This window comes from Anser cygnoides, chromosome 9 (assembly GCF_040182565.1).
Source record: "Anser cygnoides isolate HZ-2024a breed goose chromosome 9, Taihu_goose_T2T_genome, whole genome shotgun sequence".
In the NCBI taxonomy this organism is placed as follows: domain Eukaryota; kingdom Metazoa; phylum Chordata; class Aves; order Anseriformes; family Anatidae; genus Anser; species Anser cygnoides.
Window position 1 is genome coordinate 12,092,140 of NC_089881.1, and position 16,322 is coordinate 12,108,461.

Genomic DNA, 16,322 nt, shown 5'->3' on the forward strand with positions numbered 1-16,322 from the left:
GCAGCCAGTGGTCTGAGGGACAGCTGCAGACCAGGGCTGACTGCAACCCGCACAAAGATGGAGTTCTCTGATGCTGTGGTAGAAAACACCACATGGAGATACCTCAGACATCCAGCTCTGTGGTTGAGGAAATTCCTGCTAAGCAAATTCCAGATTTGCTAAACACTTACATATTCTTCCTCCAAGTTCAGGATGTGATCAATAGCTTCTTCCACGTTCTCGGGGAGTCCTGTCACGGTCACACAGTTGGGGTCAGGAGCTCCACTCTGGGGAAAGCGAATATCCACCTGAAACACAAAGAAACACAGGAATTACACCTGCACATCTGAAAAGCTACAGACTCCCTTAGTCTTTTGTCACTGGATTCACAAAAGAGAAAAGCCCCGATCCATTCACTGCTTCAAGTCTGTTTAGGAGCTCCGCACTTCAGACACCAGGGGATTCACCGGAATACACCTGGCCTGAAGCCTGTCCATTTCCCCTGTGAGGAAGGCAGAGCAGAGCCTGCAGTAACATCCCACAGTCCAGCAGCCCCTGCTGCTCTCACTGCCCAGAGGCCCACCAAGCTGAGTGGTGTGGTTGGAGGGAAGGGATGCCATCCGGAGGGACCTGGACAGGCTGGACCCGTGTGAATCTCATGAAGTTCAACAAGGCCAAGTGCAAGGTCCTGCATCTGGGTCGGGGCAATCCCAAGCACAAATCCAGGCTGGGCAGAGAATGGATTGAGAGCAGCCCTGAGGAGAAGGACCTGGGGGTGGTGGTTGATGGGAAGCTCTACACAAGCCAGCAATGTGTGCTTGCAGCCCAGAAAGCCACCCGTACCCTGGGCTGCACCAAAAGCAGCGTGGGCAGCAGGGCGAGAGAGGGGATTGTCCCCCTCTGCTCTGCTTTCATGAGACCCCACCTGGAGCCCTGCACTCAGCTCTGGGGCCCCCAGAGCAAGAAGGACAGGGAGCTGTTGGAGCGGGTTCAGAGGAAGTCACAAGTTCAGCCTGGAGAAGAGAAGGCTCTGGGGAGACCTTACAGTGGCCTTCCTGTGCCTAAAGGGGGCTACAGGAAAGCTGGGGAGGGACTCTTTGTCAGGGGATGGAGTGATAGAACAAGGAGTAATGGTTTTAAACTAAAAGAGGGGAGATTTAGATTAGATCTAAGGAAGAAATTCTTCACTCAGAGGGCAGTGAGGCCCTGGCCCAGGCTGCCCAGAGCAGCTGTGGGTGCCCCATCCCTGGCAGTGCCCAAGGCCAGGCTGGATGGGGCTGGGGGCAGCCTGGGCTGGTGGGAGGTGTCCCTGCCCAGGGCAGGGGATTGGAATTAGATGATCTTCAAGGTCCCTTCCAACCCAAACCATTCTCTGTGCAGTGCTGTGGCAACAGCACAGGGCTGGATTTCCAGACAGTGTCCTCATTCTGCTGCAAGCATCCTTTCCATCAAGCCATCAGCAGGAGGCACAATAAGTTTTCTATCTCCTCCACAGACAGAGTAATCCTGGCTGACGACCATTTTATGTAGTTGGCTTAGTGTTTCCCGTACACAGCCACTGAGGTCTCTTCCAGCTTGCCTTCCAGATGGCTGCAGGGAAGTCACACAAGATGGGACCAAAACCAAAGGCTGCTCATTTCAGAACAAACCAGCTTGTTTCAGCAACCAAGACCTGCCAAGATGCAAGTCCCAAAGGCTCATCACTCTGAATTCATGTTCATTAACTGTCCCTGTAGTAAATCACTCTGCTACTGCCACATGCTGTCAGGGATGCAGGCCCCTGCCCTTCCCAGGCTGAGCTGGCTTTGCCAAAGCCTTTCAGCTTCCAGCAGCCAAATCTGGAGACCTGAAAGTGTATTTGGGAATCTGAGTCACAGGAATCAATGCTGGCTTAGACAAATCCACAGGATCTCCTCTGAGCTGAGCTCATGCTAAGGGGGTCTGGGTATAGTTCCCTCCCACAGCTCCCCAGTGCCAGTGACTGGCCAATTCCAGTATGTGGAGCAGCTCACTCAGCCACCTCTCCCTTCAAATGACTATCTGGGACCCCATCTGGAAGAAATCCACTGAAAGGGGACTTTGCTCCTACATTTGCAATGACACCTTGAGGGAAGCAGAACAGCACTGTTTTTTCTTTGCTTCTGTTCCAGCTGGAGGTGCTCAACAGGCACAAGAAACAAGGACCACAAGATGTGAACCTGGCACTCCTGAATTCAGACCCTAGTACCAAACAGCTCCCCCAGCCCGTGCTGCCCCACCGCTCACCTTGAATTCATCCATGATTTTGCGGATGGCTTTGCCACGTGCACCAATGATGCGTGCGTGAACACGGTGGTCCAGAGTCACATCCTCAGAGACCATCTGCTCCAGCTCGCCAACAATCTTCATGATGGCATCCCGGGCAGCCTCAGCATTCTTCTCATAGCCAGTGATGGTGATCTGGTCTTGGGCCTGGGGCACATGGAAGCACGTGAGTAACCAAGCTCATAAGCAGCTACGCAAAACTCCCTGCTACTCCCTTTTACCCTCTATCTTATTCAATAGCAGCACAGGGAAGTCAGAGCCCATGCTCAGAGACAACCAACAACCCCCTGTGTGTCCCCTCTGCCCTCTCACCTGACTTTCATCATCCTTGTCAGGGAACTGGATGTTGACCTCATGCTCTGTGCGGATCTGGGTGATCACTGCTCCCTTACGCCCAATGATTTTAGGGTGATACTTGGGATCCACAGTGACTGTCAGCTTGAAGCTTCGCAAGGCCTGGAAAGAGAGAATCAGAGTGAGGCACACCAGCAGGGAACACACCCTGGCTGCTCCACTGACGGCCACGGAAGTCCCAGCATTCCTTTTGGCTTCTGAGATTCATGGGACAGATTCTGCAAGGTCCTGCCTGAGTGCACATGGCTACAGAAGAGTACCCAGAACATTCATCTGCAGGGGCCTCGTGCTTTTTGCCAAGTTCAGCAGGAAACTACAGGTAGGAAACAACTACCCAGATCATCCCTCACACTATTTGTTCAGAGCTGGGACAAGGGTTCACCAGACGAGGTACAAAGAGACTCTAGCACAGTGAGGCTCCTGCCCTGCGCCATCTCAAAGGGATGTGAAGGTGAGAGAGCGCCCTGGGCAGTTCAGAGTTTCCTAAAGTAGAATCCCAAGACTCTCCTGTTAGTTCATATTAAACAGGTTATATTTGGGTAAGCCACTGAGTCCCCCAGACCTGCAGAGCAGCGAAGGGCGCTATTAACAGGAGAAGAGTTCTACAGGTCTGTACAACTTCTGAAGGTAACACCCAGAGGCTGAAGCCTTGCTCAGCTGGAAGGAAGGACAGGCACAGGCCTTACCCGATCCTCTTGTTCAGCCTGCAGCTCCTTCACTCTTTCCAGCAGCCCAGTCTTGGCACGGTCCAGGTTGGTGGCCAGCCCAGTGATGGTGATGACATCTGACTGCAGCTCAGGAGCAGGGACCTGGATGTTTACCTGAGCAACAAGTAACGATTATCACTTTGTACCACCGCTCACTGCACATTAGCTTCTCACTGATCCTCTCTGCTACCAAGAACAGCTTGCATCTAGCGTGAACCCTGTTCCTTCAGCCATTACCAACATCAGATTGCTTTGCTGCAGGACTTCAGGACCTGGCAGTCTCTGCATCAGCCTGGAGAGGCTAGGAAACAAATACGTGTTCAACAGTGCTGTCTGCAGCCAACCTGCACTGGCCCCAAGAGCAAGAGGTCCACAGTCCCTGCGGGCTCCTGGGGAATTCTTCCAAGCAGGCGGGCATGGCCGAGCTGTATCGCATGGCCAAGGAGGGAAAACAGCTCTCGCACTGGTAAGAAATCCAGATAGGCCCCAACAAGTCCTACAACACTCACGACACCAATTCCCATCATACAGCTTCATTGTGAAACCTAGCAAGCCCCAGAGCCAAGGAGTTCATTACACAGGTCTCACTTTCTTATTATAGAGCCTGTATTCTATAGTGAAGCCAAGATGGTCCTGAGTAAGTCACAACTGATTGCCAACACCATAAATGCGGTCATTTACAGATTCTCCGGTACGTGGGATTAGGGAGGAAGGGCAACGACTTACTTCAAACTCGTCCATCATTTTACGGATCCCACTTCCTTTCTGGCCAATGATATAACGGTGAAGATCAAAGGGAACTTCCACTTCAATGGTGACAGGAACCAGAGCCTAGAGGGATGGGAACAGAGTTTGCCAGTTGAAAGACTTCTCCTTTCTTTTAGTTTGCCCTACACTTGCTCAAAAGAATGCGTTGCTGGAGTGAGGTACGTTCCCTTGTCAGGGTACAAACTCTGCAGGAGAGAGCAGCTGCAAACACCAAGATGACCTGTGGGGTGCTGTATGTTTTTTTCCAAACAAGCCATCTAAAAACCCCCTCTGGCGTCAGAGGCTGTTCTCATATCCTTGGCTTCCACCTAGCAGAAACTTGGATGACATCACTAGAGGAGAAGCATGGCAAGGTCTGCTGAAGCTGGAATGATTCAGCCTAAATCACGCTGTATCTCATCCCAGCCCTGCTTCATAAAAAAGGATGTCATGCTTTTCTGGCAAGTGACTTGGGGCTGCTTGCAGCTGTAGCAATTGCTAGGTCAGGCGCAGTGATTCAAGCCACCTGGCTAAATTACAGAGCAATTGGAGAACTTCCTTTGAGCAACACAGACCTTCTCCACGGTTAGTGTCAGTGACCACCTGGATAGCAACCTTGACTGAACAGTTTTTATTACCATCACTAAAGCATGCAGCGAGCTTCTTGCATCAGGACGTGACTACATTATAAGGTTAAAGGGTTTGGAAGCCACGTACCTGCAGCGCCTCCTTTGCTGCCTCACACTTCTCCCTGCGGCCAGCGATGATGATGATATCACACTTCTTTGGAGAGCTGGGGTCTCCATCCTTCCCATCCTTGCCTTCCCCACCCTCCTCGCCATTCTCTTGCACAGCTGGCTCTGCGACAGGGGCTGAAAACATGGAAAGCCTCACGTTAAATAGACAGAGCCCCTTCCTTGCTCAGCATCTCCCCCTCCAGATTCTCAGGCTCAGCCTGGTCACGAGATGCCAGACACTACAGCCTGCGATGGAAGAGGTTACTCCTGACACAGTCAGCTTGCCATGGCTTAGCCTAGACTGAGCAGAACAAGAACATCCACTGAGAAGGTCTCCTCCACGCCTCTCTGCACAGCACTCATATTGCCTTTGCCCGCGTGGGGAGGACCTGCAGTTGTACTCTGGAAGTAGAGGCTGTGCTCCTACGACAGCAGAGGCAATAAGGCTGGCAGTTCCTTCAGCAACAGGGAATTTCACTAGCACGGCGCTGGATGTTACAGCGGGACGGCTGGTGGTAGACCAGACTACTCTACAAAAATAGGCAGAGCAGGCCCCAGGCCAGCAGGCCCCAGCTGTGCTGAATTCAGTACAGCCAACAATGAGATCACGGGAACTCCGAGAAACCTTGACAAGCCTGCAGAGCAAGAGAGCAGCAGCAGGATCTGCTTTTGGCTAGGACAGGTCCTCGTGCTCCCTGCACTCTGTGGTGAGAACATATTCAGAACTCACAGGTTTGCATTTTTACCCCCTAAAAGTGGCCCCTCTTCCCAAGAGGACACGGTTGATTCCGAGCCCAGATCCAAGGACGCTGCAGGGAACACCTGGGGTCACTTCTCCACAGATTTTAAGCAGAGCTTCTCCACTGATCAAGTGTAGACTACACATCTGATCACCCCAACTGCCATGTGAACATGCATCCATGGGTATACCTGGGTTCTCCTCCCTGTCAGGGAATTTGATCTGGACACCATAGTCCCGGGTGATCTGCTGGATCCGGGATCCTTTGGGGCCCATAATGGAGCGGTGGAACTTTTGTGGGATGGTGCATTCGATTGTCACTTGAGCTTCCTGTGAGAAAGCAGAGTTGCTCTATTGCGACGCAGCCTCTTTCACTGCAGCAAACAAGATGCTTGCGTGTGGTGAAATCCATAATGGACACAGTGAGGTGTTGGGAAAGGTAACAGCTGCTGTCATGGAAAGAACTGAAAGTTTCCCAGAATCTTTCCCTCTCTCAGAGAAGTTATCCTGAGCTATTTTAATGAAGGCTGCCTCCAGCCCGTGATATTAAAGGCTTCAGAGACCAAAGGCTCAAGCTTGCTATGACTCTGAAGGGGAGGAAGTAGTAAGAGAAAGGAAAAAGATAATGAAGGAAGGAAAGGAAGAGCAGAGGTCTGACTGATGGTTGTTTCCAAAACGCAGTACTAACAGGACAAGAAACCCCAGGGAGCAGCCCCTACCCAAGACCAGGCATGGAGAAGCACAAGCGGGCTACAGATTTTTCATGTCTAAAGGTACCCCAAACAAAGCTCTCCCCAAAAACAAGAGGAAGGTCAAAGGAGGCAATTACTTGAAACAGCATTGCCATTTTGGAGCCAGCAGCCCTTCCCCATGCTGGGATCTAAAGTCTGCAATCCCTATGTTGACAGCAAAGCTTTAAATCCCAAATCTGTTGTAGGACTTGTTCACATAAAGCTTGGCTGTACAACAGGTTCAAGAAGGGTACAGCTGAAGCAACAAAGTATGGAAAAAACAGCTTTCCTGGGACTTACCAGGTCCTCGATGATCTCCTGGATGCGTTTCTTGGCTGCCTCCACGCAGTCCTTGGCTCCCTTGAGGGTGACTTTGTCGCTCTGGGTGCCAGAGCGTGGGAAGCTGACCATCACACCACCGTACTCATCAGCGATCTCACGCAGAACTTGCCCCCTCCGGATGACGAAGTGGCGGTGGTGCTTGGGGTCAACCACCATGGAGTCTTCAACCACGTTATCCTGCCAACAGATGACAGCAGCCAGTCAGCCCTGCCCTTCCTGGCCATCATCACCCATTTGCTGCACTCAACAGAAAACAGTTTACAACCTCACTCCAACAAGCAACAGTGAAAAGGATCTTCCTGAGCTCCCCCCACGCTCATGGTTCTAGGACAAACAGGTCCTCCACACTAACTCATTACGTCTTGCTGCAGTGACAGGTAGGAAAGTAGCAGTTCTTACCAGGTTCTTGATGAGGGCCTCCAACTCCTTCTGCGCCTCTTTGACAGCTTCCTCAGTTCCCATGATAGTAATCAGCTCCTGATCTTTGTCCTCAGAGGTTGGGAAGATGATGCGGGCCCCAGTGTTGTCACGCACCTTACGGATGTTGCCACCGCCTTTACCGATAAGGAATTTGTGGTACTCTGGCTTTGCACGGAGGTCCACAGTGTAACTCTTTGTTTGCTGTAAGGAGGCAGATCCACACGGAACATGTCAATATGCAGCAAATACACATCTGCATCAACAGCAGACATGCAGCTGTGTAACTGCACACACACAGTGTTGCATGAGGAAGGTAGATGTAGCTTGCTGTCTCAATCAAAAAGGTTTGAAGAAAAAACACTACATGAAAGATGTTCTCAGTGCTGAAGAGCTCTCTCTTCACTCAGCACAACTGGGGAGAATATGAGCACAAAAGACTTCCTGGGGAGAAGAGTCTGGGACTCACGCTGGGCAGCAAAATCATTGGCTGTCTGACTGCTGTAAGCCAGGCAGCAGATGGAACCAACCAACCAGGGGAATGTGCTCACATGTTAGCATTAAAAAGGGATTTTTCTTGCTGTTAAAATGACCAGTCAAGTGATTCCAACTCAAGAGCAATGCCTTGTAACCAAAGGCTCCCAAACCCAATTATATACAGAGAAATATAAGAACTGGAGCTGGAATTCAGAGACGAGGAAAAAAAGGAAAGGAGATATTCAGAGGCAGCTGTTTCAGAGAGGTGTGGCTATCCAACAGCATTCAAACCACAGCAGTAGGGAGCCTTAGCCCTCTGAGTATGTCCCCAGCCTTGGAAGAGAAACATTTCTGCCAGTTCTTCTGCCCATGGGGGAAGAACTCATTGTCACAAGGACAAAAGTGTAGTTTTCTTTCAATCATCCCAAGTGTACTCAAATCCCTCGGAGGAGGATTAAGTTGTCTTATGCCAGAAGCTTCTCAGCAGGCTGAGGGGATCATTTGAACCCTGAAAGAGAAACAGCTGGCCAAACCAATCTGCTCCTTCCCTTACAACAGGGCTCACCTTCTCTTCTGCCAGGTGCAACAGCTGTTTCTTGGCTTTCTCTACATCCTGTGCTGGGCCCCTGATGGTCACGGTGTCACTGCCAGAGCCCTCGGTGGGAAAGTGGATGTGGACTCCACCACACTCCTCCATGATGGAGCGGATGAAGCGGCCTTTGGCGCCAATGAGGGAATTGTGCAGTTTGGAAGGAATAGAGACCTCCACCTCAGTGATGTTGGCCTAAGAAAGGACAGTAGCAAGCTGTTAATTAAGCTGCAAAAACGTGTTTGTGCCTACCCTGCTTACCTTCCAACTCCCACATTACTACGATCTTTATGAAGCTACGTGTAAGAAATGCCTGACCACAGAGGTTTGAAACTGGCTGCCCCTGATACATGAACAGCCACAGGCAGGCTCATCAGCATCATCCCACAGCACAGTCAATTTTAGATGAATTACGTCCTGAGAGCAAATACCATGAATGCAAATTCAGTCTCTGATGAGGAGATAGCAGACCTACATCAAGCCCTCCATTTGGAGGTGCAACCAGCTCCTGTCAGGTAGCACAAGTTTGCTCTCTTGTAACTTGCAAGGTATTGTGGGGAGTCAGCACTGGGAGACCAGCCTCCCAGTGACAGACTTTCATCTTAGCTCAGTTCCTTGCTTTGTTCACGATGATGAGAGTTGTCCTCATTAACACTGAGCACGTGGTATTTTTAGTTTGCTTGATCTCAGCTAAAGCACAGCCTTCCCTAGTTCACAAGTGACACTTCAGAGGGACAGCCCTACTTGCATCCTGATAAGCTATAAAAAGAGACTTCCCTGGAAGAAGTGACAGATACCACAGGCATAAATCAGGGCTCTGAGCTACTGGCAAATTTTGCTAAGATCTTAGGTTTTAGATTCAAGAACAGACTGACACGCACTGCTGTCTCCTCCCTGCCCTCCCCCACTACAACCATTTCTTCTGAACTTACGCGTTCTAGCAACATTTTCAAGTCCCTTATCTGCACCAGGTCAGTCACTTCACTTACCAGCTCCTTTTGGATGGCAAGAATTCTGTGGCGAGCAGCTTCACAGTTCGCTCTCTTTCCTGTGATAACAATTGTCTCCGAGTTGCTGTTCTCTGCTGGGAGATCGATTTTGGTGTTGCTTTCTTCACGGATCTGCCACAAAAAAAAAAAAAAATCATTTCAGAGGTGTCCCACGTCAGAAGAAAGCACTTGGAGGTTACATTTCACATCATCAAGAAGCAGGAAAGAACAGCAAGTGGGATTTAGCAGCAGGCAGTGATCATACTGAGCACCAGAGACAGGAAAGTTATATCACCTTCTTGATGTTGGCACCTCCTTTCCCTATGATGTTCTTGTGGAATTGCTTGAAGATGGGGACAGAAATCGAAAAGCTGTTTTCAACCTACAGGAGAAAAGAAGGGAGAATTGAACATTACGCTGTCACAGCAAGCCCCATGCCAGGAACTTGAAAAATGTGAACTTTGTCAACAGGTTTAGACCCACGGAAGTTCTCTATACAAGAACTGCAAGAATAAGCAAAAGGAAGAGTCGTAGTGAATGGAATTAAATCCAGTTGGAGGCCCGTCACTAGTGGAGTCCCCCAGGGCTCAGTGCTGGGGCCAGTTCTCTTCAATATCTTTATCAATGAACTGGATGAGGGGCTTGAGTGCACCCTCAGAAAGTTTGCAGACGACACCAAGTTAGGTGCGTGTGTCGATCTGCTCAAGGGTAGGAAGGCTCTGCAGGAGGATCTGGATAGGCTGGGCCGATGGGCTGAGGCCAACTGTATGAGGTTCAACAAGGCCAAGTGCCGGGTCCTGCACCTGGGGCACAACAACCCCAAGCAGCGCTACAGGCTGGGAGATGAGTGGTTGGAAAGCTGCCTGGCAGAGAAGGACCTGGGAGTATTGGTTGATAGTCGGCTGAATATGAGCCAGCAGTGTGCTCAGGTGGCCCAGAAGGCCAACAGCATCCTGGCTTGCATAAGAAACAGTGTGGCCAGCAGGGCTAGGGAAGTGATTGTCCCCCTGTACTCGGCTCTGGTGAGGTCGCACCTTGAGTACTGTGTTCAGTTTTGGGCCCCTCGCTACAAGAAGGACATGGAGGTGCTTGAGCGAGTCCAGAGAAGGGCAACGAAGATGGTGAGGGGTCTGGAGAACAAGTCTTACGAGGAGCGGCTGAGGGAGCTGGGGTTGTTCAGCCTGGAGAAGAGGAGGCTCAGGGGCGACCTTATTGCACTCTACAGGTACCTTAAAGGAGGCTGTAGCGAGGTGGGGGTTGGTCTATTCTCCCACGTGCCTGGTGACAGGACAAGGGGGAATGGGCTCAAGTTGCGCCAGGGGAGGTTTAGGTTGGATGTTAGGAAGAACTTCTTTATGGAAAGGGTTGTTAGGCATTGGAATGGGCTGCCCAGGGAAGTGGTCGAGTCACCATCCCTGGAGGTCTTTAAAAGACGTCTAGATTTAGAGCTTAGTGATACAGTTTAGTGGAGGACTTGTTAGTGTTAGGTCAGAGGTTGGACTAGGTGATCTTGGAGGTCTCTTCCAACGTAGATGATACTGTGATTCTGTGAAGTGCCTTCAAATATAGCCTTTAAATAACAGATATTACCCTCCTGCCTGCATCTAGCCAGAGATTTATCCAGAGCTCCATCATCTTGAAGTGTTTCAGTCCCAACCAAGTACAGTGACAGTACACCTGTACTTTTTTCCTGGGCTACCCAGATGTGTAGGAGAGAACAGACAGAACTCCCCCTTACCAGGTCTGCCACCATCTTTTGCATGTACTTGGTGCACTTCTCCACCTCGTTCTTGGGACCTCTAAGTTGGACAATGTCGCTCTTGTGCGCTGGGTCTGGGAAGTTGATGATAACCTGCAAGGGGTAATTATTGATAGTAAACTCAAACAAATGCAGGAACTGCTATGTCAGACACATGCAAAGCTCAGGGAAATCCTATACATCCTTTGTCCCATTCAGAAAAGGGTAGCCACGTTAGCAGCCTCTGGCCAAGAGAAGTATCTTCTTATTCGTATTAGAGGGTCGCTACATTTATGATTTCAGCAACAACAAGACTAGTACACAAGTAAAAAACATTCCCTCTGGATTCCTCATCTCCCTGAAAGCCTTACCTCTGGGAATTTCTCCCGGATTTCCCGGATCCGCTCGCCCTTCTGCCCAATGATGGTCCGGTGGAATTTCTGCTCAATGATTAGGTCCTTGGTGCGTTCATTTTCCTGATGGTAATACAGATTACAGTTGAGTGTTCAGCAGGAGAGCCATATACTTTTATTTACCAGCTTGCTGCCTGACAGTTTACCTGTCAGCAGTGTCCCTTTTTTCTCCTCTAGAGAGGATTCACTCTACATTGACAGAGAAGGAATATGCAAGGGAATAGAAAAACATCTGTGAGCAGCAACTTGCACTTCAGATCATCAGATCCAAGTGCTCAGCAGGCAAAGGGCACACGTTTGCACCAGAAGTTATGTTATGAACGTAACAGCCCAAAACCCTGTGGCCTCCCAAGCATCACATCCTGCTCACCATACGGGAAGCGAGTTCCAGCAGCTCTTTCTTGGCCTGTTGGACCCCCTGTGGGTCTCCTTCAATTCTGATCAGGTTGCTCTTCTCATTGTCCGGTGGAATGCGTACAGACACCTTGTAGAGGTCCTTAATCCTGTTAACTTCAAGGCAAGGATGGTGGTGACACAGCCTGCTAGGCCAAGACTTGCAACAAGGCATCTTGATTATCAATGCTTAGAAGCTGTTTAAAAAGTAAACCTCTGAAAAGAGGCCACTGGGGTGGGGTTGAAACAGAGGCAAGTGCCTCTTCACTCTGGAGTCCTACAAGAGCAGATCTGTGCCACACAAGAACTGCACGAGTAAATGCTGTGGCATCCAGAGAGCAAAATGCTCGCTCACTAGAGTGAGGCATCTCTTTCCTCCGCAGACAGCGCCATGTTTACATCAGAAGGTGATCATTCATTTCTCATCCTGAATTCTTTAATGGGGAGAAACTCATTGGTATATTTCCACCACCCCCTATCAGCTGCTAAAGTGTAATTCACACACAGTAACTTGAAAAAAAGTTAAATTTAATTCTCCAACCAAGATAAGATTTCCTCCAGAACCTAGCAAAGTCATCCCACCACTGTTCAATATGTCAAGATGCTTTCATACATTAAAGCCACCCCAAGCACTTACTGCTTATTTATCTCCTTGTGTCTATTTATCGCCTTGTGCCATTACCACCCTAGAAGAGCAGACGAAACGTGATGGAGACACCACGCTAGATGAACTACAGAGCCCAGGACACTACCTACTGAACATGGAGAGTCCGAGCGTGGCAAAGATTAGAAAGGCACGCCACTTACTGTTAGCTCCATTCTTGCCAATGAGGTGTCGGTGGAATTTGTGGTCAACGTTGATTTCTGCATAATCCATCCGGTTGATCTGCAAAGAATTGTACAGGGCTAGGTAGGATAGGCCAATCGTTCTCCCCTCTTGTGCCCTAAGTAACCGCCTGATGCCAGCATGGGCACTAACTCTCCAGTAGTCAGCTATAAGCACTCCTCCTGCTCCTAAGTGGAATGGAAACACTTCTCTGCTTTGAGCTGAGAGCACCATGCTTGTGAAGCACTTACAAGAACTTACACACCTCCCTAGTTACAACTGAACGACAATTCTTCCTTCTCTGCATCAAAAGATTTAAGACCTGATGCTGATTTTTTAAGAATGCCAAAGGTGAGTTTTGCAACCAAGTGCTTTGTTCATCTGCTACACAACTTGCCTCCTGCAAGTTCTGTTAAGCATGGCAAGATAGGGATGCGATACAGACGTGATACCTAACTCATCATCTCTGCCCCTTCTTAGGTACTGGAACTAGTAACACCAACTTACCAGATCCTTGACCATGACTTCAATCTGTTCCTGAGCCACATTCACATCTTCTGTAGGTCCTTCCAAAGTGATTTTATCCTCTCCTTCTGTGAATTCGATGTGAACCTTGAGACGAAGCAATCGATTCAGTAACAATTTTCCAAGATGCAAGACAGGTCAATGCTGTTCATCAGGCCTACAACACCTCTGCCACTAAGAGACGTTTTCCTTCCCACAAAGCACACCCATTATTCTCCTGCTTTCAGAAGACGGTTAACTTACAATTTTGGCCATGTCATAGTGTCTACAGCCTAGGGCTTTGGCGCTGTCCTTACTATCTGCCAGGGCTTTGAAGAAGTTACTTGCCTAACCTTTCTCTAGATACTAACTCAAAGTGAGAAGCCGAGTTTAATTCAGCATTTCCAGGTATGTTACTATATCAACTAGTACCATATAAAGCTTCCTTTGGAGGGCTCAAGCCAGAAGAGTAACTTATGATGAGTAGTGTTTGTCGCAGTAAAAGAGAGGCTCCCTTTAATATTAAAATCTGCGTCATTTCCTCCCTTGTTTCACCCACACTAGAATACATTCTTCTCTTCTACAAATAGTGATCTGGACTAAACCACATTCTACAGCTGAGGTATACCTTTGGCATCTGCTGAGTTATTTTGGCCAGGTTTTGTCCTTTCTTTCCAATAATGAAACGATGAAGCCAAGAGGGGGCAGAGACCGAGGAGACGGTAAAACTGTTGGCCTGAAAGACAGAAAATCAGAGCAGCTGTTTGATGGACAGACTGGAAGAGATCTTCACAAAAATTCAGGTCCGATTTCTATGTTGCACCCTCAGTACTGACTTAATGTAAGCAGCATCTCTAACAGCCCAACCAAGACCATTCCCACTCCGCCTGTCAGCGCTCCCAGATACATCTTTATGAGACTTTCTGAGAAGGCCTAGTCCATCCCGTCAGTACCTTTGCATAGACTTCAGTCAATGCCTGCCCAAGCTTTTCGGGCTCGCCTCGCAGTATCACCGTCTCCGAGCTACTGTCAGTGGGTGGGATCTCGACAGAGACTCCAGTTTTCTCCAAGATCTCCTGCAGGGAATTCCCCTTGGGGCCGATGACATACTTGTGCTGGGACTTCTTCACCTCCACGGCAATGGTAGTAGTCTTCTTTTTCTGTGGGGGCAGAGGCACTGGGGCATCAATCACAGGGGGCCGGGGAAGGACAAGAGTGAAAGGAAGAGGCAACAGATGCAGTGAAACTCTGCACCCAGGAAAGAGCAAAGCAAAGGCAAGCGCACTGGTTCTGCAGTACCCCAGCACCCTTTGGGCCCTTGCCCACAGAAGGCTTTGCGCTCACAGATTCACAGCTGACTGGTACTCTGTGGCAAACTCCCTGGGACACTACATGGAGGAGACCGCAGGCACACACACACAGAGTCTTGCACGCACGCACGCACACACACAGAGTCTTGCACAACAGGGCTCAACACCTAGCTGTCCCCCAGGCAGTACTGTAACGCAACACCATGTAGGCTAGTTGGCCACAAGCTGATTATCTCTGCTGAAATCCAGACTGGTACGAATACAGACCTAACCATGAGGAAAAACAGCTCGACAACCCACAAGAAGGATATTCACAATGATGCTGGCTGTGGAAAATAAACTGGAGTGAAATTCACTCTTCAGCAACTTGTACTTATGTAACAACTTTGATGATGTGAGGTGGCCACCACTGGAGACTTCACACTTCGCTCCTTAGTAGCACCTGTGTGAACAAGAGCCAGGGGAGCTCTTTGTGGTCTGCTGATTCCCCCCATGACACAGAAAAGCGGGACGTCTGTCACCTCCCTGGTAGCATCAGCCCAAGTCCCACTCTGCTGAGTAAGACCCAGGGCTGCAAGGGCTGCGGAGCCAAAGCTGACACGAGGAGGATGTGATGGAGAGATGCACAAGAAGAACAAGAAGGGAAGAGGGACTAGAAACAGGTGGGGGGAAGCTGGGGATCTTTTACAGACCATCCATACCTTCTCCTCATAGATCTTCTTAACACGAGCGACAGCCTGGGCTAACTGCTCCTTTTCTCCGGTGAAGACTATCTCTGTCTTGTTGACACTGGGTGGAGGAATGTTGATGCGCGTCCCTGTGTCCTGCATGAGTTCGCTCACCAGCTTGTTGTAAGGGCCAGCGATGAAGGGGTGGTATACCTTCTCCACATCCAGCCGCTCCACGGCGCGCTTATCCTACAGGAGCCCAGAACAGACCTCTGTGGGAACTGCCCTCCGTAATACAGTCTCTGCCAGACACCAGCACAAGCTAAGTTCCCAGTGCTACCCTACCTGACACTCGGGCCCAGGCACCCTTTCCAGTCTGCAGGCTTGTAGATCTCCATCCACCCCCTTCAATCTACAAATCCTGCTGTTGCTACAGACGTTTTATGATATTCACTTCTGTAACATCTTGCCTTATCTCAGCTGGTACCTTATGATGGTCCATTTCAAATATGAACCAAACTTACTGGAATTCAGAGATGGTCAAAACGGAGAACCAGAAGTTGCAGAACCCAACACAGGTGCTCATACAGTCAGCAGCACAGTACACATCTCCGCTCAGACTAATACTAGCCACTGAGCGTGGCCAGAGTGGCTACAAATATCTAATATTCAGTGGAGAAGCAAAATGGCGCTCTAGCTAATACCATGAGTAAGATTACAGCACTGAGGTACCTGCTCAGCAGAGATAAGCAGGATCTCATGTCGGGCTTTCTCAATCCCTTCTTTAGTGCCGGTGATCTTGATCTGGTTGCTGGGGTCATCCGGGCGGGGGATCTGGATTTTAGTTGCAGTTTTGAGCTCCAGGTCCTGCAGCTTCTCGCCGTTCTTTCCAATGACAAAGCGGTGGTGCTCCTTGGGGATGGCAACTGTTGCTGAAGCCTGAAAACACAGGAACCAAGCATCTGTGAGAATCCTTGCCTACTGCAGTAGATCCACAGAAGCAGAGCCAAGGAAAGCAAGTTAGATGCTGCTCAGCAGTACCACTAAGGAGCAAACACAATGCCTTCCCAGCACGTTCTGTCTAAGGAACGATACTGCACCAGAACAGTTGATCTACAATACCTGTACACCAGGAGTCTAAATCCCACCTTTCATTCAAAACCCTTCAGTTTCTACAGAAGTGATACTCAGAGTTTGCAAAGGCCTTCAGGCACAGATGAGGAGGTGCCTGTCTTTCAGCATGACAAGCAGAAGCAGTACCAGACAACAACTGAGACGATGGCTCAAGGGTGGCGTTTATCTGAACTCTGACTGCTGCTAAAGCTACAGAGAACAGGACACACGGTCTGACTCCTAGG

At 49.7% G+C, this 16,322-nt stretch overlaps 1 protein-coding gene across 2 annotated transcripts in view; it reads right to left on the bottom strand.

The window, feature by feature from the left end:
* Positions 1-16,322, bottom strand: part of HDLBP (high density lipoprotein binding protein) — a 39,766-nt gene that overhangs the window by 3,620 nt on the left and 19,824 nt on the right. For both annotated transcript variants that reach the window (XM_048077307.2, XM_048077308.2), the window contains exons 6-26: positions 15,697-15,903; positions 14,998-15,213; positions 13,940-14,146; positions 13,615-13,722; positions 12,990-13,094; positions 12,464-12,542; positions 11,634-11,773; positions 11,222-11,326; positions 10,851-10,964; positions 9,408-9,494; positions 9,113-9,244; positions 8,100-8,318; positions 7,040-7,261; positions 6,599-6,817; positions 5,759-5,897; positions 4,809-4,963; positions 4,071-4,175; positions 3,324-3,458; positions 2,596-2,739; positions 2,245-2,430; positions 171-287 (exon numbers count right to left, since the gene is read on the bottom strand). In XM_048077307.2, coding sequence (XP_047933264.2) covers positions 171-287; positions 2,245-2,430; positions 2,596-2,739; positions 3,324-3,458; positions 4,071-4,175; positions 4,809-4,963; positions 5,759-5,897; positions 6,599-6,817; positions 7,040-7,261; positions 8,100-8,318; positions 9,113-9,244; positions 9,408-9,494; positions 10,851-10,964; positions 11,222-11,326; positions 11,634-11,773; positions 12,464-12,542; positions 12,990-13,094; positions 13,615-13,722; positions 13,940-14,146; positions 14,998-15,213; positions 15,697-15,903 — 3,141 coding nt within the window. The remainder of the gene's footprint in view (positions 1-170; positions 288-2,244; positions 2,431-2,595; positions 2,740-3,323; positions 3,459-4,070; positions 4,176-4,808; positions 4,964-5,758; positions 5,898-6,598; positions 6,818-7,039; positions 7,262-8,099; positions 8,319-9,112; positions 9,245-9,407; positions 9,495-10,850; positions 10,965-11,221; positions 11,327-11,633; positions 11,774-12,463; positions 12,543-12,989; positions 13,095-13,614; positions 13,723-13,939; positions 14,147-14,997; positions 15,214-15,696; positions 15,904-16,322) is intronic.